Genomic DNA, 25,207 nt, shown 5'->3' with positions numbered 1-25,207 from the left:
CAGACAGATAATAAGTCAAAAATTTAACTTTTGGGGGGACTCATTTTGTCTGGCATAAAGCAAATACAGCAATAATAGAGGAAATCAGTGCTTTTAGACAACACTGTGCATAGTACTGTATAGTGAAGACCTTGCATGCAAAGCTGCCTCTAGGACAGAGTGTAGGACAGAATAAGCCTTTATTCCTCTCCCACTGTTTTCCTTTTGAGCAAATACTGGAGATGAGAATAACAACACAATTCATTGGCTTGGACAAATAGTTTCTGAAAGAAGTAGGATGTCGCTCATCTTTTTGCTCTGTTTTATAAACATGTAATAATACCCTGTGCAGCCATGTGCAAAGCTATGTCCCCAGAGCAAAAGCAAAAACCTTTCCTTACAGCAAAATTAAAAAGGAAACATCCAAATTTAAGTACAACTGGTGTATGCAGCCGTTTAAAGTGGTAAGATAAGCACAGTGGCCCAGAAGTCCTAAATATGACAACAGATATTTAACGCAAATACATTAAAAAAGTAAATGAATCAATCGGAAAAACACAAATGATACAAAGAAAAAAAGAGGGGGAAAAATGGACCACATTCATTACACGATCACACAAACAGATATGCTCATGCAGTGTGCATATGGACATTTGTCCAGAAGGTATGTGATCAATATGATTATGAAAACATTAAATCAAAAACAGCTCCTGACAAGGCTTGTTCATATTTCAATATATTGCATACAGTACAATTAACATTCGATTCAAAGTATGAAAAAATTGGAATCTCGTTCCATTTCTCTTCATATTTTTTCCCAAAATAATGTTCATTTTTACTCTTTTAAATATATTTCATTCATTCATTTTCATTACAGTACTGGGATGATCAGACACAATTTTGAGGTAGAGGTAGCCCCTCATTACATGATACCTACCCAATAATGTGCTACAGAGGTGTAAACACAAATGTTCGGAGCATGTCACAGTAAAAGGGGCATGCTTATGATAACAATGAGATATTCCACATTGAGAAATGACCCTAATTGTCAGTGTCATAATCCAATTGGCCAGCTTTAGTGACATGGACATTACATGGACATTACATTACAGGCATTTAGCTGAAACTCTTATCCAGAGCCACTTACACAGCTTTTAGCATTATTGACATACCATCCATTTATACAGTTGGATATGTACTGAAGCAATGCAGGTTATCTGCCTTGCTCAAGGGTACAATGACAGTGTCCTACCTGGGAATCGAACTTGAACTCGTATACTTTAACCGTTATACTACAATTAGTATAACCGTAATCATTAAACTATACTGCTGCCCATGGAGCAGTTCTCTTCTCTGTGAAGTAGAAAATTTTGAGAGCAGCAGGCCTGAAGTGACAAGCACAGCTACAAACTGACAAATTTGACAAAGAAAGAGAAAACACACACACAATAAATTCACTTGTGATCATGCTTTCTGTTGCCATTTAGGCTAAGCTATTTTTGTCTTCTTGCTGATATCATTGTGTTTGCCTGTTTGTTTTTGTGCATTTCTTATTCATTTGTGTTTCATCTTTATTGTTGTGTTTGGCACTTGTGGACCATAGATAATCCTGTGCTACAACAAAAAGTTAAAAAGCAAATAAAGCAAAAAAAAAACAAAAACAAAACAAATTGCTCACTGTTCATTTCTAATCACCCCTTTTGTTCGGAGTAGTGTAAAGCATGCACGCAACATGCAGACTGGACAGAGCAGTGTAATAAAATTAGGAAAACTCTCATGCTTTTCAGAGAGAGACAGGGTTTAATTACAGTCATTGGTCTCTGTTCCGGCTTTGTGGAAATTTTCCATTCGTTTTTCAAGATTTGACACCGGTGCACACCAGGTTTCCTCTGTACAATCAGACAGATACTGATCAGTGTAAACTGTGGGCTCTGTCGTGTTCAAAAACCACATATATAAACAATTGGAATCAAAGGGAGTTATATTGCTTGTGACTGGTGGCAGCTGAGTGGTATCTATGGAAACCAGAAATGTAATGAATGAAGATAGAGCAACATCTGCTAGGGTAAATTTGAAAATGCATTATTAAAAAATGGCACACACCACTTGGCAAGCTGCTGCGATGTCATTGCAAATTTTTAATTACCTGCTCAACGTTTAAGAATCAAATTTTCCATAACAATGTGCAATTATGAGCTTTTGGCTAGTCTGACATTTTGAGTGACAAAAAAAGATTACATCCTCCTTTCAGTAACAACTGGCAGCCAAAAAAGTACTTACAAATTATGATCGCAATCATCTCCATAATCAATGGTCTATGATGATGCTTCAAAAACATACTTTGAGATGATTAGGGCCAGAAAAACAATTTAAGCGGACTGCCCTTCTTTAACTGTTAGACTCACATTTAGCATCCCGGTATGATTGTCACTGTGGCATAACACAGGGATGAATTTAATCTTTCCCCAATATGCTGCATCCTCAACAAATATATGCAACATTTTATTTTTCTACATTCATACAAAATAAGTGCAATTGTTGTCAGAGAAAGATGTACCCCCTTTGATTCATTATTCAGGTTTTGATTGAATTTTGACTATAGTTTCATGATCTTGCTCCACAAAATGTAGTTGTTTTCACCTGGTAAATGAGGAAAATTCTACAGTCTGCTTTGTACTGACTTGCACCACAGCCTCTGCTACCACAGAAGTTCGTTAAGAGCTTCTTTGATGTCACCAAAGTATTTAGCCAGTGGCGCACATTGCTTTGCTGTTCAATCCACTAAACGCTTTCCCTCCAAATGAAAGGCAGATGTGCCTGCCTCTCTCCACTGGCTCTCTATATCAACTTGCATCAAATTCAAAGCCTTGGTGCTAGGCTATTGGATAGCTAAAAGGACAGCTCTATTATATCTTCAAAAGATCATCAGACGCTACACGACCTCTCTGTTCTGCTACTTCTGGGCGCCTGGCCCTTGGCCCTTGGCCCTTGCCCCCACCGCGCACCCCCGCCCCCCCCACCCCCCAACCTCCCGTACGCCTGCACTGCCAGGTCACCTCTCCTATCTGTTCTGGCCCCCCTGGTGGTGGAATGAATTTTCCAGTGCTGTCAGAACAGCAGAAACCCTTCCGACACAGACTGAAGATTCACTTCTTCAGATTACACCATATCTCCCCTGGCATCCTCTAGATATCCTTTCTGTGCATTTCCATTTGGGATAGGATAGGCATAGTTCAACTAGGCATGTTCTGCCTAGTTGAACATTTCTTACAATACAAATTGCTGTTTGTTAGGTTAACATTACACTTATTGATTATAAATGGCTCTCTGTGCCTTCTTGGTAACATCACATTTCTGTATTTCTGAGACTAACACTGATATTCTTCACTTCTGAACATCACTCTGGATAAGAACACTTGTAAGTGATTTCAATATAATGTAATGTCTTGGCTCTCCTATATAGCAGTACTAAGCCTTATAAAGCAAGAGATGGAAGTTATGACTTTCTGGTGCAGTGTACGTTGTTGACATGACTATAGCCTTTTGTCCTCACGAGTGTGTGTCCTTGTTTGTTTTTTGTATAAAATTTTAACTTGGAAAATCTTTACAGATGTTGAGTATAAACTTGATGTGACGACAATACATTCAGAATTCAGAAATGCAAAGGTTTATCTTAACCAGCCTATTTTAACATTTCATCTTCCTATACTAGAGTCAGCACTTTTTTCTGTTTCTGCACACTTGATGCATTACTTTGCAGCGCTTTTTGGCTTTGCCTTGGAGCTCACAGAAAAAAAACGTATTAAGGGCAATATATAGCAGGTAAAGGTACAGTACGCCAATGACACAATGTTTTACGAGACAATATCCCAGTACGTGCTGGGAGCAGCAGGAGTTTTAGCAGGCAACCACGGATTCTGGAAACAACTACACGATACTGGAACTGCAATGTGCCTTGCAAAATTCTATCCATACCATGTACAAATAAGGCGTCCCATTTAACCTAATTGGCTGAGCACAGCTGAAATACAATGTAAAAAATGTCTATCTGCATATATCCTTTATAAAAGTATACATGTACAGCGTAGTGAAGAAGTTTGATTCCCTAAGGATGTGCTTGGTAATTGTATACTCCATCATATATCTCATCAAACTGTTCCAGATAATATGACATCCAGATATAACACAAAAGTGTTTCTACTGTTTAAAGTTCATCTGGCAAAAAATGTATTCTCAGGAAAGATTGTTTGAACTTGAACATAAGGATCAAGACGATAATTATCAAAATATGCGAGTCATTATGTCACATGCAACTAGTAGTACAAACTAACCGTGTTGAAGATTTATATCCTTACAATGGGTTTCTGACAAACCTTTGTGCCCAAAAGATCGGCAATCCCAGACACCAGTCCGTAAATGTGGTCATTTTTCACAGTGCAGCTAGTTTAATTGTCATGAGACAGAAACGGTATTCCCAAAAATGCCAGTAATAATTCTCCTCTATAGTGACTGACATTCAAACAAAGTACCACATAGTCTTAACAACGCAATGCCATGTGATTTCACTGAATGTGTGTCACTTGGTAATTTTGTAAAAGGAAAATATCGTTGTACATTTCTATGGGGAAAGTAACAATTTGGATGCTTTTGAATGAGGCTTTTAATGAATAAACTGTGACAGAAATGAGCTACTGGATGTGCCCAGTCCTCCCAGGAGAGCCCAGAGGCCAGGCAGATAGACATCAGTATTTAGATGATGAGTTCTAGGTAAATGGTGGCTCAGCCTGTAAGATCTGACTTTTAGACAGGTCTCAGTGAGGACTGTGAGGATCATCATCTACAGGGCTGAATGGATTACAGGCCAGCAGCACCGGCCTGAGTGGGTTAGGTTCACTGAACTGCTGCATGCCACGTGTTTGCAGAGGAACCAGTAGGAAAATAATGAAACAAACAAACTGCCTGACAACTTCCTGTGTGATCTGAACAGAGGTAGGACTGCTGCTAAATTAGAAAGCTAAACCGTTGTTTTGTAAAGTAGGTACTTTGTCCCTGTTTGTTTCATAAAGTAGTTGATAGTTTAGAGCACCGATCATTTATTTTAACACAGAAATATCTAAATAAATCACAGACATTTCAATGTGTTGTCTACCTATTGTAATGGCCAGTTGGCCTTATATAATAGGTTCAGGTGGCCTTTCTGAACATAAGGCCACCCTCTGAAATAAGAACATGGAATATACCACTGCACATCACTGCATCAGGACCAATCATGATTCTGCCTCTGTGCTTAAATTCTAAGGCATTGAGAAAGGTCACTCTTTCTTCCTGGGGTGGTGATTTGGCGAACGAATTACTTACAAGGGGAGCGTTTTGTATTTATATGTTGCGCACAGTTAAAGCCCAAGGGTCTAAATGAAGAACTCAGCCTGTCTCCTCACTTAAAATGTTAATGGGATATAATGTTTATGTCCTTGTTTCCTTCTGCTTCACACTCTGCTCTTTACGAACTCCGTGAAATAAAAGCTGTAAACAGTAAATGTACATATTCAAATGCATTTGCTATTATGTAAGTGCACTTGGAAAATTATTATTCTTGCTGTCAATAGTGAACACAAGGGCATTTAAGCCCCTTCCCACTTTGTATAGAAGAAAACGCTTGTTGCGTTGAATCATCAGACTGGATTATGTGTCCCTGTTCATTAATATATATGTATTATATATAATTAAAACAATTATACATTAATTATATATTATAGTGAATGTAATTATTATATGTAGTCGTAATTATATGTAATGATATATGTGCCACTACATGTTGAATGCTCCAGTCTCAGTTAGTCTCATCCCTCGAAGAAGTTGCCTGGGTAAAAAAATTAATTACTGATCGAGGTCCTCGTTTAGATCATCTCTTTTCCCTCCATTTTTTGATGCCGAGCCGATGCACGTTAGTTTTCTCTCTAAATATCCTAAGTGTCTTTCAAAGAAAAAGTGCCAAAATTGGCCTGAATTAAAATAGGATCCATCCAACACAAGTTTGGTGGTGTCATTTTGCTGATTGCCAAGCTCCGCGGAGACAAAAACAGACATTTTAGCACAAACGTTGATTGAATCCTGGCCATTGTCTACATATGTACTGTACATGTTTCTCTCCCACACCAGACAGATAACAATGAACATTCTGTTAAACAGCAGAAAGATACAAGCATCATTAGAGTAGGTAAAGCTGCCAAGTAGTAGCTGTTAGTTTATTGCTAGCAGGATGCATTGTTCCTCCTTGGTGAGAGGAATTCCTCAGAGGCTTGATAATACCCGGATTATTTGATAACAAGACCTAAGTGACATATCGGCCTGGGCATCGACGACCGTGTGATCCAATCTGCCAGCTGACAAAAAGGTAAGGTCTTATTAAGCTAAAATCCAATAGGCAAGCTCAGCAAAAAAGGCGGCTGAGTTTTGACACCTCACCCCCCCCCCCCCCCCCCCCCCCCCCCTCCTCCTGAGGTCTGGTTACTAAATACGTGACCGGAATTTCACCCACACAAACAAAACCGGAGCACACAGATCAAGAGAGATTACAGCTCAAGAGAGATCAAACTTTCTGCTTCCACTCAAGAGAGTGCATTTAACACATGGTGCAGGTGGAAGGGGACCTGTTTGTGTCGAATTAGAAAAAGAGAAAAAAAATCACAACTCAGGGAATAATTAGAATAATTATTGAATAATTGGGCGTCAGCACAATGAATAAAAAAAAGTTATAATTTCTCCATTCCCACAGCGTTGTTTGGGAGAGACACTGCCTGACCGCAATCACTGCATTACAATCACAGAAACTCTCATCCGGAGTGACAAACACAGAGAAGATCAGTGTTAGTCTCAGGAAAACAATAGTGCAGTATCACCAAGAAGGCACAGAAGGCCCATTTAAAATTAATAAGTGTAACATAAAGGATTGTAAACAAAAGAAAATATCACAATACAGCTATCTTTTCTTTATACACCAAAACCAGTACCACAAAAGGAAAGAAAAATATCCTAAATAAAAAATAACGATGGGTGAATGGGGTCAGGGGAGCCACGGTGCAGCCTGAAGAGTTGGGTCTTCTGACCCAGGAAACACTGAAAAATTCCACCCTCAGTAATTTCACAAGTAATTTCACATATAATGTCAGAGACCTAACTAAGCATAAATTAATCAGAGGCAAAACAAAAGATGTGGAAAATAAAAGTATGAATCATCGCAGAACAATGAACCAAACCCAACAATATTAATGGTTTCTGAAATGCCGCTATATTAAGGAACAGTGGGTAAAGCTTTCACACGCATATTGTTGTCTTAAGGATCTGAACCTTCATAGCTGATATCGACTTCATCATCCTCTGCTTTTCCTTCTTTGACCACATTACTACCACATTACTGCATTGCATGCTGGACTGTGAACAATGCCCAGTACTCTTGAGAATCACCACCTGCTATGCTGTGAGGACATAATAAAAAAAATAACACAATGTCTGAGCAACTGTTCAATTCTGAACCTCTCCAAAGCTAAATATCATGAAAATTACACTGAAAATAATTTAATATTAATTAAACAGGCTCAATTCAACGTCACAGGATGGATGTTTTACAGAGAGATCAACCTGCTGATAAAGCACGTTTTTGTGTAAGCGCACTGAATGGGTGAGTCCCAAAAATGGAGCAATATTCTTTGTAAGCAATAGAAATCTCGGTATGTAGCCTGAACATTTAAGAGCTGTGTTGACTGTAGACTCTTAGTCAGCACAAGCACTTTATTCACTCTTTGCTTTTAATGATTGCCTTAATGGAAGCCATTTACTGCTCCTTCTACTTGTTGAGGGGGTGTAAGGCATTTTAAAAGAAGTCTGGGTGACCTGCAGTAATATAACCCTCAAAGCCCGCTAGCTCTGTCTTTCTGTGCTATAAACAAACACAGTCACTGAAAAATACTCACTTCTAAAAGTCCCGAAGCCTGGACTGGACATAGTAAATAGAGATTATCACAGTGCCAAGGGGAAGGCCCAGGCCACAGATAACAGGAACCAGTGGGGTAGCAGCAAGAATACTGACCACCAGAGCAGAGAGTGCATGTGCAATAAGAGCACAGCCAACAGGCAGTATCCAGCCACCTGTGTCACAATGAGCTCAGTGAATGACTCATTCCCCCAACCCCTCTCTTCCCCTCCCATGTTATTCCTATACAGAAACCTAAAGTGCTGCCGCATTGCCACCAGGTGTGGGGGGTGGGGGGTGAGGGGGGGGGGGGGGGGGCTGGCATCATTCACCCATCATAGGAAACAAAAACCTTCACGCTGTGCAGTCACTCAACCTGCACAATGCCCCTAATGAGCCGGATCAGACGCACGCTAAAATTATTTCTATTAATTCCCACTACAGCTAGCTCAACCTTCAAAGTGTCACATCAGTCCGGCTAGTTAAAAGTGACATATGCCACGATAATGACACTCAAGCACCAATTACTAAAACAAGGGGTCCGCTTGCCCGGGATGTCAGGGAAGTGCCTTTAATGGCCCTCAATGGTGCTGCAGAGAAATGAATCCTGTCAAGGCTGTGATCACTGGCTCCTGCTGAGCATAGCAATGTTGCATACAGTATATCCGACAGAAAGTGTAAGCCCCTGGAGCCCGCATGAGAGTTTAAATAAGAGTTTGATTAGTCCCTCTGGCAATCAGCCTCAGCCCATCGCCCCCTGAGCAAAACTGAGTCTCATTAAGACAGTAGTTGTGATATCTATGGTGTCTACCTGCACAGTAGGTCACACTCATTAGATTACTGCATTCCCGAAAATATCAAGAAATAAACACAGCCATTTAAAAATATATTGATATCTATATTGTACATATGGAACAGTGTGTTTCATGCAGTGCTCCTGCATGATGAATTAATCTTAATTTTTAAAAATCTTTCAATCTTTTTTTTATTAACCCTTTAAGATCATTCATTTTAATCTTAATACTCTAATTTTTCCCAAAGTAATAGGACCAAAAATACAGGATACCAGTAAAGGAGAAATGGTGAGAGAGAGAAAGAGGGGAGAGTAAGTTAGACAGACAAAAAAAGGCATAGACTGACAGAATCAGAAGGTAGAAAAAGGGCAAATTCCATTTTGGTGCACACATTTTGTTCATGAAGTGCTTCTCTTTAGCTTAAAAATATTCTATACACATACATGAGACAGCAGTGGCTTCCAAGTATGAACAGTAAGCATACTGGCACCCCCACACAACACACATTGGTCGGAGGCAGCCTACCTCACCAGGTAACTGAACTCTGTACAATACAGGACTTTCTGAAAACTTTTCAAGGTTAAAGTAAAAGTATGGTTCACAAGAATGTGAACGCTCATTGTTACAGCTTCAATAGTCTGAGTTGACCTGTGCTTTGGAAACAGAGCAGTTTCTCTATACAGCTGTAGAACAGATAATTGCTTTGGTCCAAAGCCAAGGACTGCAAAATGTACAGGAACTCCGGTAAACATACCTAGAACTACGGTGAGTTTGTTCATAGCCCAATGCTCTAGGTTCTATGTATGTTCAAATTCCAATCATTGAAGAGAATATTGCATTGAGCAGTGCTAAAATAGGAAAGCAAATCAGGTTTACCCCTGGAAATTCAATATATTGGAATTCTCACCCTAGTAGTGCACTAGGGTTGATCTGCATCCTGGAAGACCATTCATGAAGTGAAGGAGCACTGTCAACTCGGTCTTAACAGATTTTAACAGACTAATTGATTCCTGCTATGTAATGCAAGCCTTAGCATTCCTTTTAGGTTTTTATAAATACTACTGCTCGATATATGAAATACTCAACACGATCAAAAATGAACTCACCTAAATCAAGATCAAAACATCTCAAATATTATCAAACAAAAAAACAAAACTTTTCAAAATATTGATCACAGCTCAAAGTAATTTATTATAATTTGACAATGACATCCATTCCACAAAAGAAAGGCACTTTCAAAAAGTTTTCGTTGATCAAAAGCCTGTCCATCAGTGTTCTCTTTACATGTGTGCCGCTTAAGCCACTTCTGTGCTGAGTCAGGACCGTAAGAGAGGAAGACACATGAACAGAGTAATCGCGCTGTGTGGATTGCAGGCTCTTCTGAAAAGCCAACACTCTCAATAATTACTTCATAATGCCTCACTTCATTGAGTGCCTGTCACTGCACACTCCATTGTGTTATTGAATCACCTAAGACCTTATATCCATCTCTGTACTCGAAATGGATTGTGTGCCATCACAAGACGAAGACGCATCGGGTATAAAAACTTTTAAGTCCCAAAGTCGCTGGTTTGGGGACCCCATTCGAGGACCGGCTGCCCAGAAAATGCCTTCAAACAACCTGGCTTCCAGAAAACCAGCGAGGAATGTGAAAGACAAGGAAGGAGTGTTTGCATTGATCCAAATCTGGAAGCTAATCTGTTCTCTGGTAAATCATTAATTAAAAGGTCATTCAAAACCAAAGCCTTAGCTTCATGAGCTTAAAGTGGGCATTTTCATCTAGAGATAGGATTTCCTTTTCTATATGTCCCAGGGATGAAATGTCTTTTAATCTCATTTCTGGTCTATCATGTTATGAATTTATTATAAAATTGTCTAAATGAAGGCATATTTTTAATGAATAACTTTCATGAAATTTTTTCTGCAGTGAATCCAAAAAATGAATTATCTTAAATTCAGATTAGTATCACTTGCATATCTTTCCCACAAAATGTTACAGGGTTGTTGAAATATAAGGATACTGCAAAAAAAAAAAAAAAAATACTGCATTAAGTGCTGTAAATTCACTTAATCACGCTAGCCACTATGGCAGCTACAGACGCCAATATGGCTAGCCGTGTCTAGGCATTATTAACCTTTTTCATGCAAGCTTTGAATAGTTAAATGAAATTAATTTTCTTACCAACTGTAATGAACATTTTTCTCATCTTTCTCAGTTCCACAAAACATAACTGAACACTCAAAGCAATACGGCACCAAAAAGGTTTCAAAAAGGAGACAGCATGTGGTTTACAGTAGCCTTTCTCAGCTATGTTCACCTCTGTTTACTTTCCAAGTACGTGTGAATTTTTTTAACATTATTCAAATAAGCCCACTGGGTTTTCTGCCTCTCCCTGCACTGTATATTAGTTGTTATCTTTGTCATTTTTGTGTATTTTTTAAATTGTGCAAAAATAATAAAACTAAAAAAACTAAAATTTTTCCTTATGTTGTCTCAGAGTGAATGTTCGTGTGTTGGACTTTCCCACACAAATATACAACACAATACAATATACAGGCAAGATATCTATGCAAGTGATGAAGAATAAAAAATATATATTTTAAGTGATAAAGAAAAACTAAATTCTGCCAGGTGGTACACTATTGGTGTGCTACATTTTTATTATTATTACTATTATATAATTTAATATAAAATAATTTTGTTTTGATGAAGCACACAAAAAGGAAAAAAAAAACTCATTAGTGTGGCTACCACCATTTTAGTTTAACCACATCATCAGCCTGCTTAGCTGTAATATTACAGTGCTCTAGTTTAATCATTTTTAAACATGAACTCCATTGCTCCTAATGTCTACAGATTATTCTTCAGGTGAGAAAGTAGTATCTACACACACTTATTTCTGGTCGCAAGGTGAAGTGATAAAACAGCACCACCTGGGCATCTGGTCTCTTCTGATTGACATTCATAGCACAGTTGGAAAGTACAAATATGGGAAGCAGACCACTAATAAAATGTCCAGGGCAGAAATGGCAAGTCAAAATAGTCAGAGAAAGCCTATTCAGAGGTTGTAGATACCATAATGGGACTGAATGAAAAAGGACATTGAGGCAATTTGCGCATGAAAGTGCAAGTGAACAGAGCTTCACAGATGGCCATAATGTATTGTAAACAAAGAGATGCGATGGCTGGCAACAAAAGGGCATGAAGGGGGGGTTAACAACCAAGCCCACTCTTTCATAAACCTTGATGGTACATATCTGCATATTAAAATGAAACAATCCTGTTTTTGGCGCATGTAAGAAAAAGTCCATTAAATTTGCAATTTTCCACAATTTTCTAAATTCAACGCATGGGTGGATCCATGCGTTTGTCCTAGCTATAGTAAGCACATGATCCACATTGTTTTCACAGAAAACACACTGCGTGCAAACGGCTTTAAATCTGTCCAGTTTCATATTCCTCCAGCACATCACCAAGTGATCAAGAGAGGCCTTAATGCATGAAAACGTCTGTCAGGCGTGAATGGTGCGGCAATGATTGGTCATTAGCAGAATCAAAATTAGTTTTCATCCTTGCTTCTGCCACAGCACAGCTCTATTTGATTCATTCATAAACATGAATTCATAGGAGGCGAAGTATTAACAGTCAGCGTGGGGTGGGACAGAGTAGATTGTTCTCAGTGGGCGACCTGTGATTGCTTTTGCTGACGGCCTGGGCAGAAATGAATTAAAACACTGTCTGTGAATGAAGTTTCCCCAGTTTGCAAACTGCTAATTAATTATTGATTGCGATATTAAGAGAATGTGCACCTTCAGAGTAAACATGCGAACGCCGTTCTGAGAAAGGGGTGGAGGTTGGGGGAAAAGCCGCAGTTTCCCCAAGTCTTCCGCACCAGCTGCGTATCTCCAGTCCTGCACATAACAGTTCAAGAAACACTGCAGCTGATGCACAAGCACTTCTCTGAATCGACCTGCAGACCTCCAGCAACTATTTAGACTGCAAGCCACTAGGGGTGTGACTTCTAAATGTTTAATCGCTAAAAGTTAACAAAAACTCTAACGTTTAGGAAAATCTATAAACGACTGAACACATTTTTTAACTGTCAACGTTATTAAATTACTTCATAACCACTTCCTTCTACAATGCCCTATTCTTACTGTGTTTAGGTTCCAATGGAGACTTGCCATACAGAACACATGGCTGTGGCAGGGTTGAAGGATGCCAATCTCGATAAACACGGGCACGTGGCACTGGAGCAGGATTACGATGGGGCCAGTGAGGAGATCCAGGCCATTTGAAGTCTGGCCGCTTTAGACGCTCCCGGACACAGGGACAGGCTTATCACCTGGCCACACTCTCAAACCCAAGACCACTGCCATCTCCATATCAGGCCCACTCAGCTGGCCAGCACAAACTATTGATCGCGTAGCGTTTGAGTGCTGCCAAAAAATACTCTAATGTGTGCGTCTCTAAGGGGAAGCAGCATTGATAAGACGTTTTCAAAGTCATGAAAAATAAGGCTATAAAAGAAGGCACTCTACATAGCATCAGACTTGCAAAAAACCCGGAAAATTGACATTAATATCAAAAATGATGAAGGACAAGCTGCTATTTTCCAACTGATTCCGTATGGAATGACTCACATGTAAATTGGTTTTAGCCCAAAATAACATCAAGGCTGAAGAGGCCATCATGAGAAGCATCACTTAAAACATCATTTCAAGATAACTATATATTTTGTAAAATCAACACCATATGCAAGTTAAATCCTATTCAGAACATGTCAGTTCATGATCATAATATCAGTTTTATTGCTCAAAATTTGGTCAGACAACATTACCTCCTTAACAGAGCTGAAGATATCTAAGCAAGAAACCAAAAAACCTTGACAAGCAAATGGGGAAAAAAACATTGAAAATCTATATACGAAACAAAAATTATACACCATAACGTCTACATTGTCCCACGCAGAAAACAATCACAGAGGCTTTCATGTTATTTGAATGTGCACAGGCTGACAAATTGTATGATCCTTTGTCATAGCATCTCATAGCATCTCTTATGGTTTACAAATGTTTTCACCCTCCGTGATTAAGATCAGGCTTGCAGTCATTACGTTAATGGAAATGCATTTTAATTAATTACATCCTCATTTGCATTGTGTGTTAATTATCCAAATCACTTAGTCTCATCTGCACATTCTAATTAGTACCCAGAGCTCAATGAATCAGATGAGTTCCCTTGAATAAAGACGTTTGTCTCCTGATTTGCAGAGTCAGAGGGGCTCTGAGAAATTGAGCTAAGTGCTTTCCAGTTTGTTTATTGGACTGATCCCATTTCAGAAACAAAGCGTGAGGTACTGAAACCAACGGCAACTGTTTCCTGTATGGTCCTCGACTAGCAGTGTTCCCTCCAAACTTAAGTGCACTTCATATTATATATACTACATTTAGTGCTTGAGGCGGAAAAAAGTGCAGGAACTAAGTGACCTGTAACCAGATGAGAAGAATGAAATCCAAACAAACATGGACAGGGAGGGGCAAGGGGGCGGTGACGGACATTGGCATTGTGAACCAGGGAGGGGATGGGGGCAATTGTGATCAGTCCGTTTTGACCTAATTCAAGCACTGACTATATTGAACATGCACCTTTAGTCAAACAAACAAGTTCAGACACATGAATTGCTGACCACACCCCCCCCCCCCCCAAAAAAAACAAAAAAAACAAACAGGATTCTTTTCCTGGTCATCCAGGCTTGGAAACACAGCCACTTACCTGAGGGTGAACATTTCCACCGTGGAGAAAGTGGATGTAGTGAGGTAGGCAGTGACAGTATCCCTTTGTCTGATGGGTCTAGAGGGCAGCAACACCATGAAGTTACTATCCAGCCTTTGCTCTTTCAGAGGTACGTTGGCAGAGCTCTGGTACAGCCGCACGCTCCCTATTCTCTTCATGGGAGAGGAAGTAGAGGAGCCGAAAAGCCCTTCCTGGTCCGAGCGGATGGAGTTGCCTTTCCGGGAGTCGTCCGCGCTGCAGTCCCCGCTCTCGGAGGACTGCAGCATGTAGTACAGCTCCACAGGGGTCCCCTCGGGCAGCTCGGGGGTCCTCTGCCGCCCGGGGACAACGCTGGGGGGGCTGAACCAGCCGGCCAGGGGCTCCAGCTCGGCCACGCACAGCCCCAGCTCCCCCTTTAGGCGGCAGATGCCCCGCACCTCCTGGGTCTCGTGGAAGGCGAACATTTTGACGCAGGGAAGCTTCGCGATGGTGCTGTAGTCATCCCAGTCTCGGCCAGCCACGTAGAAGAGCACCTGCACCTTGGGCTTGCTCAGGTAGATCTTGTCACTGATTATGAAGGTCTGCACCTTCCAGTTGAAGGTGAACATGGAGGAGGCCACAAAAGCATTTGGGCTCTGCAGGAGCTCCAGGTTCACCGGCTGCTCCACCGAAAGGGGCCCGTAGCTGGCATTCACCGAAGGCATCTTCCGGGCTTGGTATATGAAGAATGGCTCGGTGCGTGACTGCAAGCTTGAGTTCCTCATGATGTCCTGATTGGCCTCCTTCAGGAAGAAGAAGGACTCAGCATTGAGCACCTGATAGGTCACAGGGAGGTATGTGGGGGTGGTCGAAAACCTCTGCAGTCCCTCTAGGATGCTTCGACACTCCACCACTGCAAAAAAAAAGAAGACCCATATTAAAGCAAGTTCACAAGATTTTTCTCTTACAAGTGTAATTAGTCTATTTCCATAACATCTAAGACCACACTGCCATTACAGCCTACTACACAATCTAAAGGAATGGTCACTCTTGACCAGTAGTTACTGCAGCAATTGGATCAAGTCTAGGTCTATATATCTGCTTCTCTCTGCATCAGCATCCAGAAGACATCTTCAGTGATGGGGTCCCGAAACAGCACCATTGATTTCACATCACAGCCAGATGGCGGTGTTGAAAGAGATGGCTGTGATTCACGTCAGCTGCCAGCAGGCCGCCACTCAAATAAGAAAAACAGCCAGAGCCTGGGAGCGGGCCCCTCCCCTCGGCAGCCCAGGGGGCTGCACTGCTACAGAACTCGGGGTTGGGTCAGGTGAAGCTGCTACTAAGGGCACAAAGAATATTTTTACGCCATTCATGACAACCGAATGCAGTTAGAACAGTACTGATCCTGTAAACCTAACTCAAATTAATATATATGTCAGTCACAGACATAGTCTTCAGGTTTGCTTAGGTCACAAGTTTGATTACTCGCAGGAGCACAGTAGTGCAGCTGAGCTGGCTTAAAGTCACTTTGCATTTCTACAAGCGGTCTGTGAGATCATTGCATTGTGATACCAGTACATAGAGAAAAGAATAAAACTGGAAGTTTAGTATTCTGACAGTATTCACATTTTCTTTCTAAATGAGCTATTTTGATTACAGAAATACTGTAGCTATGATTAACTAAATGTCTACCCTTAATTTTGTCTCACATCTAAATTCAAGTGTCTTCATTCCGAACAAAATTGAGTTACAGTCTATGTGCAAACAACAATTTGGTATCTACTCACTTATGCAGGTCAAAATACATTTTGAAATACAAACAATGTAACTGTAAAATATGCTTGGCATTGCCACGGGTGAGTGTAGCTTCTGCATTCAGGACGGAATAAATAATCAGATCAGTGTGGCAAGCGACTACAATAAGGACACTGATGACTGGAAAGGAGCTTGCTGAAAAATGATGGGTAAGAAAAACGAAATTGACCTGAGCTGTGTGGGGAGGTAACCCCAGAGGCCAGAAATAAACAGCTCCATCTTGGATTTTATATGTGAAATAAGAAAGGAAACACCTCATGTCTAAAATTCCCGTAATCACCATCGGAGCAAGGTTTGACCTTGTCGTCAAGAGCAATCTGATGTGTGATTACACCCTCTGTGGCCTCTCCTCTTCCTTCTCGCTGACTGTAGGATGATTTCATTTCTTTCTGCTGCCTTGTAAATCATGCCGGTGACAATTTACAAATCAGCCAGGGATTTGTGATTCATACCACACATGTGACCCCTATCCAAAGCCATCAAGCCAGACAGGAGAACCAAACGCTGCACATTAACAACAGCAACCTGGGGACATTAACTGTGCAGGTATGCAAATTAAATTACATCCATAGGCTGATGCTAATTAAACACACAAGGATCAGATTCAACTAAAATGTGCCTTGTCCTTAAATGTATTTAAAACATATGGTCAAGATCCCTAATTTACCTAGATGACAAAGACATAATGCTTGGAAATAGACAAAAGTCAAACCCCAGCACACTGCAAACAAGATACAATTGGTCTAAGATGACATTTGCTCTCTCAGGAACAAACAAGCATGCTTGCACTCCTAAGGAATTGTTGAGTGTAGAGAAAGGCACTGTTATTTCAGTTTGATAAATGAAAACCCCAACGGTCCAGGTTGAGCAATACCAGATTTAACAATCAGAGAAACAATGTCATCCTCTGTGTCCCTTGGCAGTAATGTAACCGTCTGTCTGAAGCAATGAGACAAAGCCTTTTCTACACAAAACGCGGCCCAATTTATTTAATCACTTCATTATCAGATATATTGAGTGTTTTTTTTTCAAGCAATTAAGCACCCATGCATACATCTAACGGTATACACACCTCTCATACTCAAAAGCGGTATGGTTATGTAATTTGGCTAGTTCATGTTATTATTTAATTGTGTTTGCATCTGCATTCAAACATGCCCCTCATGTTATATTCATGTCCACTGCTGTTGGGTGGCCATTTTCTTCATTCCATTCACATGTAACGTACAGGTTAATGTGCTTTAAAAATGACAAAGTGCACAAAACTATGACGCCAGCTTAAAGGTAATCGCTAAAGTTGCTCAGCGCAAAAAAAGAAGCATACGACTGGAGATGCAGGATGCTGGCGCCGACATTAGAAACGCAGCGAATGGGCTCCCAGGGACAAGATTACTGACTTGATGTATTCCAGCAAGCTTGGTTAGTTTTGCTTAATTTCCAGACGCATATCCACCGCAGTAGAGGGCTGCTGCTACTAAAGGAAGGAGAAGCAATTAGTAGGAACTGAATGAGCCGGGGTTTAATCGCAATTATAAGCTTGGCCAACACTTTCAGAAAAGGAGCACATTTTTCATCTTCTAACAACATTTTAATCTGTTGTTAGAGGATGCTTTTGTGCTACAAATGAGAAAATGAAAGGCCTCTGGATAAGTGAAGAGCTGGATAGCTTCTATTTAATGGTCTTGAAAGTCTTTAAATGTCTGCTGCTTGCTGGATCTCATTCACTAAGCGAACAGAGCGAGTGGGTCCTAACTGGTCTCGCAACACTGTGCCAGACAGAGACGGAAACCACATTTACTGTAAATAACATGGACTGAGAAACGAGCTGTCATTCAATGATGCAAAGAAAAAAAAACACACAGGCTAACAGCGTTAAATAAAAACAGTAAATTTCAGTCACTTAGCAAAATAAAGAATCTGGTTTTCTAACTGGACACATTAAAATCATATATAGTAATGTAAAATGAACTCTTGTGACAGGCTACATGTCGGTATCGCAATATGGATACATTCCATATCCATATGATGGATTCAGAATTTCATGATATTTTTTTGTATAAAACAATAACACAATCTAGATTTGATTTACCTCAGGAGTACATACCATCATATATATATATATATATATATATATATATATATATATATACATACATACATTAAGAGTGAACAGTTCATAAATAATGATTTTTCTTTTCATTGTGCAAACGTCCCTGCCACATTTCAGCGATTAATGTCACAACTGCTTTACAGTACATACAACCAGTGATCAGTTTCAGTTAAATATATTTCCATCTAGCCCAGTGTCTGACAGGGCTTAAAACTGCCCTCATCATTGTTATGAATTTGCCACAATTTTTGCAATATGGAAAATTAGAATATCATCCATGTGATAATCCATATCCAGATATCCAGATACTGCAACTAACTCTGTAAACTTTTCCTGACATTTAAAAAATGACGAAGATTTTTGAATGCGTTTCAATATTTTAAATATGTCTCAATATAGTAGGCAAGTGGGTCTGCAAAGCAGTGTCAGTTATTTCATTTGAATGACATTTCTCCCATTTTTATAAACACCAGTATAGGAAAATAAATTGACATTTTGTGTTTGTTCATATAAAATATTATTGCCATAATAAAAACACAGTTAATGGATGAGTAAAAAACATCTAATGACTAAAACTTAATTGGAAAAATAAAATCAAAATGAAGAAAGTATTTTTGAGAAACATATAAATAATTTACATCTTTTCTTTTTTGCTATCCAAGTAATTTGCCTGAGAAGGCAAAATAAAGTAAATGTTGCTTATGGTGAACACTCAAAAATCAAAGATATCATTTGCGTTTATATAGATCTTTAGAACATCTATGTACTTATACAGGCTATTCTGCTATTATGATGTTGGCCTAAAATAATATTTGGTCCATATAGCTCACACACAATTAGCTCTCATTTGATTTCAGTTCTGTGTATTGTAAAAGACAGAAGTGCTCAACAATCATTAAATCTTTGGCAGAGCCCATTTGAAGCTATGACCAATTTAGAAACTAATCACAGATTTCAAAAACAGTGCAAAAAAATTAAGGCAGACTTAGAACCAGGAGTACCGCCCCTTCCCCGCCACAGCAGATGGAACTGGCGCTGGTTCTGTCATCTGAGACCAGAAAGCAATTAACATTTTGATTTCACTTCATTAAGACAAGGATGAGTTTACTCTTCCATGATGAGTCATTTTATATTCCTTATTACAGGGCATTATGGACTTGTTTCATAGCCATCCTTATCCAGGACCTTATATTTTACCTTTGATTCACTTAAAAGACCCATTGAATCATAACTTATCATTTTTAAGTCGTGTTATTTACAAAGAACCAAATACTATGATATTAAGTCGATATTATTGTGTTTAAATTTTAAACGAGATTTTTAAAATCACAAATACTGCAGTTTTTATACTGCCAACTACAGGGGGATTTGGTATTGGTTATTTGAACATGCAATTAAAATTTTAACCAATCAGAAATGCAACTGTGAACAACCAATCGGCAGTGAAAATAAATAAATATCCATACATAATGTGCACACTGTGCCAGACCACCAATGCTCATGTTTAGAGATAACCCGTTACACATTGAAACTAGGTTAAATTATTTTCCTGTTCATTAATTAGTAAGTATGCATCTTTATCTTGTGGACAAATGATAAAAGTTTAGTCATTCATAGAAAAGATTAATTTATATTATAATGTTAAATGAAATAATTTTGTGCTATACCCTTACCTGGAAATTTTAGCTGGATAGCTTTGTTGTGCTATAGCACAGAACAATGAACACTTAAAATGCAAGAAGAAAGTAACTGTACAGGCTTTTAATGTCTACCAAAACTACCCAGGTTATTAAAGTACAAAACAGCAACAATGACTTGGACAGGATTTGAGCCTGCAATTAAGACTGCAATCCTACTTCTCTCACAAGCATACTGTGCCATACTGTTCCTAAAAATAGAAAAAAATAATGGCTAGAGGAATTAATAAAACAAAAATAAAACCAAAAGCAACACACTTATAAAGCCAATGCATAGAATAAGAGAAATGTACACTAAGAAAAATATGCCATAAAATACACAATAAATCTTAACAAATATACGCATTAAAACCAAAATAGTTCATAGATGCTCAAGAGATTCAGCACAGACACTCATTGGTCTCTCTATACCACTCTCATTTGGTCCTCAGCCATAACAATTCAGCAACATGTTGAAGCATAGTGACACACAAAAAGTAATGAGTGTCATGCAGACAAATTCTCAAGCTCAGAACTGGCAGTTCGGGGAGTGCAATTTGGTTTGATTTGTTATTCTGGTCACATTACAGCAAGTTACAGTTCTCCATCATTCTTTTGTTATGCAACAGCAGTCTCATACATCTTACAAAGATCAATAAGTTCAATTATTTTTTCTCTTTTTAAGAAATGTGGGGGGAAATACATTCAACTACAGGAAGATGGATGAGGCACTCAGGATGTTTTTTTATGGACATTGGCAATAAGTCTTTCATCACTTTTTCAATGATGAATTTTTTTTTGTATAGAAAGCCATAACAGCAATTCTTTGCATGGGTCCCTGGATAGTTGGACTGTACTGTACATAGACTTATATTGAGAGACAACTGTGGGATTTCATTCTCATCAATAGGCTGCATACTGTATATATATATATATATATATATATATATATATGAATGACTTATCACACTGAAATTTGAAAAATGTTTACCTTCACAAGGATGAAACAGCCTTGAAAAGAACACATTACATGAAGATGAAACAGAAATAAAAGACAGGGCAGAGGGTGAACCAGGGGAAATAAAAGGTCTTGTATCCTTTGAGGGACCAACAGCAATTACCGTGTTTCTAAAAAACTAATTATCACCTGTCACATAGTATAAAAGTCCTAATGGTACTTGCTATCACAACTGATCCCACTAAGATTTGAGGGATCCAGCATTGTTACATGAATACCCCTGTTAGAATACTCCCTTTAGAATGCAATATATTACATTAAATAATAATATTGTTATTATGTAATGTAATCTAATTTAATAATATTACTACTTAATATTACAACCTATATATACAGTCCTATTAGTCCTGTGGTCTTCATGATGATCTAAGCTTTCTCTAACTCCAAATCTAGACACTCACTGTTGCTTTATGTGTGAACAATCCATGCAAAAGGAAACACCTGAACAACAGAACACAAAAATCTGTTAACTTCATATATTTAAGGCTTTTTTATGATAGATGCATTTTGGAAATGTGGGAAAGTAAGAAATGTATGGAAAGATCTAGAGATCTGGTTAGCCACGGCCTTGAAATGCAATATCATATAAAATAAGTTCTTTAGGTATACTGCAGGATACAACATATGATAGCATGATAAAATATCCTAATGGGTGGATTATTATGATTTCATTGTTAATTGTGAAAAAATATCACTCTTAAACTGGAAAGCAGCCAAGTGTCCAGGATGTGGTACAGTGCCCTCCAAGAGTACGGAAATGGTTGAGTGAAATTTGTTATATTTGCACTTAAGCCATTTGGGTTTGACATCAAAAGATGAATGAGACAAAAGTACAGACAGTCAAAAGTAAGCCTTTATTTCATTGTACATACCAATATATTTTACCATTTGCAGAAACACCTGTTTTAGAGTTGACAGTGCCCATTTTGATAATTTGATCTCAAAACCAAATGTCAAATAAAAGACAATTATATATATATATATCGTTTGTGATGTTGGGGGAAGAGGTCATTTTGCCCTACTTAAATATCTGTGATGTCTCTCTGAAATAAAGAGAAGGCAGGACTAGAAAGTGAGTCCAGTCAGAACTAGGAACCCTACTGCTTTATACACTACGCACATAGGATTTTCAAGGCATGCAGATCCTTTCAGTGAACAGCTTAGAATCGTTATGGAGAGTTATTTACTTTACAACATGACAGAGAATTAATTTGCATGCTTTGGTGGAGGTCTGAAATACCTTGTTATTTTGTCATACATTTCATATCCTATAAGCATAATGAAATCTTGAGAAATCCATAACCACTGACTTGAATCTATATATCTCTATTTTCTTACATATTGGTATAAATGTGCTGATTTGTTGATACAAAAAAAAGCTATTATAAGGGTGGTGGAGTGTTCAGATGATCCGAGCATAAACTGAAAAGCAAATATTACAAACCAATTAAACCGGTTTCTTTCTAAGGAGCAAATAAGGACTCCATAAGCCTGTTCAAAAAAGTGTTCTGATATGTGCAAAATACAACTAATTAAAAACAGCAAAGTATGAAGCATCATGCACAGTTCTGCATACTTCTGCATGCTCATACAGTTAATTTAAAAAAATGTCCTTTAAAAATGTATGGTTCAGGAAATTAACCAATGTAGTAGCAGTATATTGGGGAATGACCTGATTTAATCTCCATCCAACATTCCATTGGTGGTGAAAGGCTCCAAGTGCTCGCCACAATGTAACACTTTATCAGAAATGTCAAGACGCAGCTTTATTTAAGGCTCCGAAAGGTGCTTGTCTTTGGCCCTGACAGACCTGCATTCGGATGAGGCAGTAAGAAAAAGGTGAGGAACATAAATAACCGAGGACGTATCCACGGTGTTGCCTCCGTAGGGCTCCGGGTACCCTAAGCGCAAAAAGCCCTTTATTATTTCTCCACCGCGGGATTGGTCATTCATCAGACTGCAGCCCCGGTGATAGCTGAAAGGATTGCTGGGTAATCGCGAACGCGCTGGCGGACTGGCAGCGGCACAGCACCCGCCGTGCCTGATGGGTGGCCCCTCCATACGCCGGGATGCCAGGTGACCACCTACTGCGGTATAGAGAAGTGGGAGAGGGAGGGGGTGGTCCTGTTCATCCTGGCATGGAGAGAGAAACGCCCATCTCCACTCTTTCAGAAATGTGATTTTTGGAGGATGGGGATAGGACCCTGTGCACACCCCACAGCTGGCCCAGAAAACAGATAGAGGTACAGAGAGAGAGAGAGAGAGAGAGAGAGAGAGAGAGATAGGCAGAAAGTGAGAGACAGAGAGAAAAACATTCAGTGAGCTCCATAATGTGCAGGACAAATGCCTATTTTTGTTGATTTGGCTCTTTACTCCAGTTTTAGATTAGTTTTTTCAATTCACATGTGGTTAAAGTGCACATTCTCTTTTCTACACTTTGGTTTCACCAAGTAGATATTAGAGCACTTTTCATACATAGCCCTCCCATTTCAGGGCATCATAATTTTTGGTATATATTAATGTTTTGTAAATGAAATTAGTCATATTTAGTCACCTATGCACTGTTTGAAGTCTGTCACCCATACACATCACCGGGTGCTGAGTAGCTCCTCTGGTGAGGCTCTGCCAGGCCTGTACTGCAGCCATTGTCAGCTCTGCATGTTGATTTTGGTAAGCGTAAGGTTTGGCCTATGCCTCAGACAGTTTTTTTTCTCATTTCTCATAACGGCTTCCTTGACTTTCATTGGCACAATGCCTAGAATCAAGACTGGAGACTGAAAGCTCTCTAATACCTGCACTAATGAAGCATATGAACACATCCGACTAATCAGAAACACCTTTAAAGTCATTTGTCCCAAACATGGTGTCTCAAATTATGGTGCCCTTAAATAGAGGGACTATGTGTTGCACTAAAAAGTGCTGTAATTTCTACATGGCGAAACCAAAATGTATTTTAAAAAATACCCTTAAATAAAAGCTGAGAATCTGCCCTTCACATGTTTGATTACAAATGTTTGATTACAAATCTAAAATTGTGGAGTACAGATCCGAATCAGGAAAAAATATGTCTTTGCCCCAAAAATCATGGAGCTCACTGTATATGGATACAAAAAGAAAAAAGTAGGGAGTGACCAGGAAAGAAAGGCCGGATGGAAAGATGAATTGTGAAGCACAGTCGTGGGAGCTCCACCCACGCTGCGTAACGCACGGTGGCCATCGCTGACGGAATCAGTAATCCTCTCTTCACCTCAGTCCAAGGCCTTTGTGCCCCTCTCTGACTCCCCTGCCCTCCAAATCCATAATCCCACCATCCACCATCTTTCACGGCACATCCTTTCAAAAGCATGCTTTTTTTCTACACCTCTGAAGAAGGCTTTCACATGAGATGGCTCCATATTTTCCTAATCAGCCACATGCATCATATTTTATCCTTGGATTATCAACCATTCCTAATGTAGTCAAATAGGCTCAGTAGTCTTTTTTTTTTTTTTTTTTCCAAGCACCGGTAATTCTTCTTTTCTCAAGTAACCATATTTTCTGACAGCAAAGTTGTCTTCCAAAAAATGTCAATGCAATTTTTTGCATTCTGGCTGGTGGTAAAGTACAGCCGAAGGAATCAATGATATATTATTACAGTGCTTTCTACCCGTGTGCAATTTCTCTGCCGAAGAATAACGCACATGCACTCAATGCTTTTTTTTAAAATCTAGGCTGCCCCTGGCTTATAATGTGTGAATCTGGAAACTTCCTTGACAGTTTGCAGCGCTGCTCGTCTCTTCACGAAGACAGCTCTTTCTGTCACCTCAAAGGGCAGCTCCCATTGTTCCACTCATTTCCGAGGGCGGTAATTGAAATTGATAAAGCGATCTGTTGTGAACGGCCGTGATTAAGTGTGGTAAGCGAGTGTTTTTCCAAAGTGCCGTTGTCTCTCGCGGCATCACCGTGCCCTGACGGGGCGGCCTCTCGCCTTCCCTCTAATGGACGCCGACGCGGAGGACATCAGAACTAATCAGGAGTAATCGGCGAGCAGGTCCCGTCAGTGGGATGGCTGCATGTGAGCTGATCCTGGGGACTGAAGGGTATTGACT

The 25,207-nt window shown here is 39.5% G+C and overlaps 1 protein-coding gene across 3 annotated transcripts in view; it reads right to left on the bottom strand.

The window, feature by feature from the left end:
• Positions 1–25,207, bottom strand: part of si:dkeyp-14d3.1 (transmembrane protein 132C) — a 142,629-nt gene that overhangs the window by 93,016 nt on the left and 24,406 nt on the right. For 2 of the 3 annotated variants that reach the window (XM_035435460.1, XM_035435461.1), the window contains exon 3: positions 14,519–15,410. In XM_035435460.1, the coding sequence (XP_035291351.1) occupies positions 14,519–15,410 (892 nt within the window). The remainder of the gene's footprint in view (positions 1–14,518; positions 15,411–25,207) is intronic. The other variant, XM_035435462.1, reaches the window with a different exon arrangement.

This window comes from Anguilla anguilla, chromosome 10, assembly GCF_013347855.1.
Source record: "Anguilla anguilla isolate fAngAng1 chromosome 10, fAngAng1.pri, whole genome shotgun sequence".
Classification (NCBI taxonomy): domain Eukaryota; kingdom Metazoa; phylum Chordata; class Actinopteri; order Anguilliformes; family Anguillidae; genus Anguilla; species Anguilla anguilla.
Note: the sequence above shows the minus strand (reverse complement) of the source record. Positions and strands in the feature narration are given on the sequence as shown.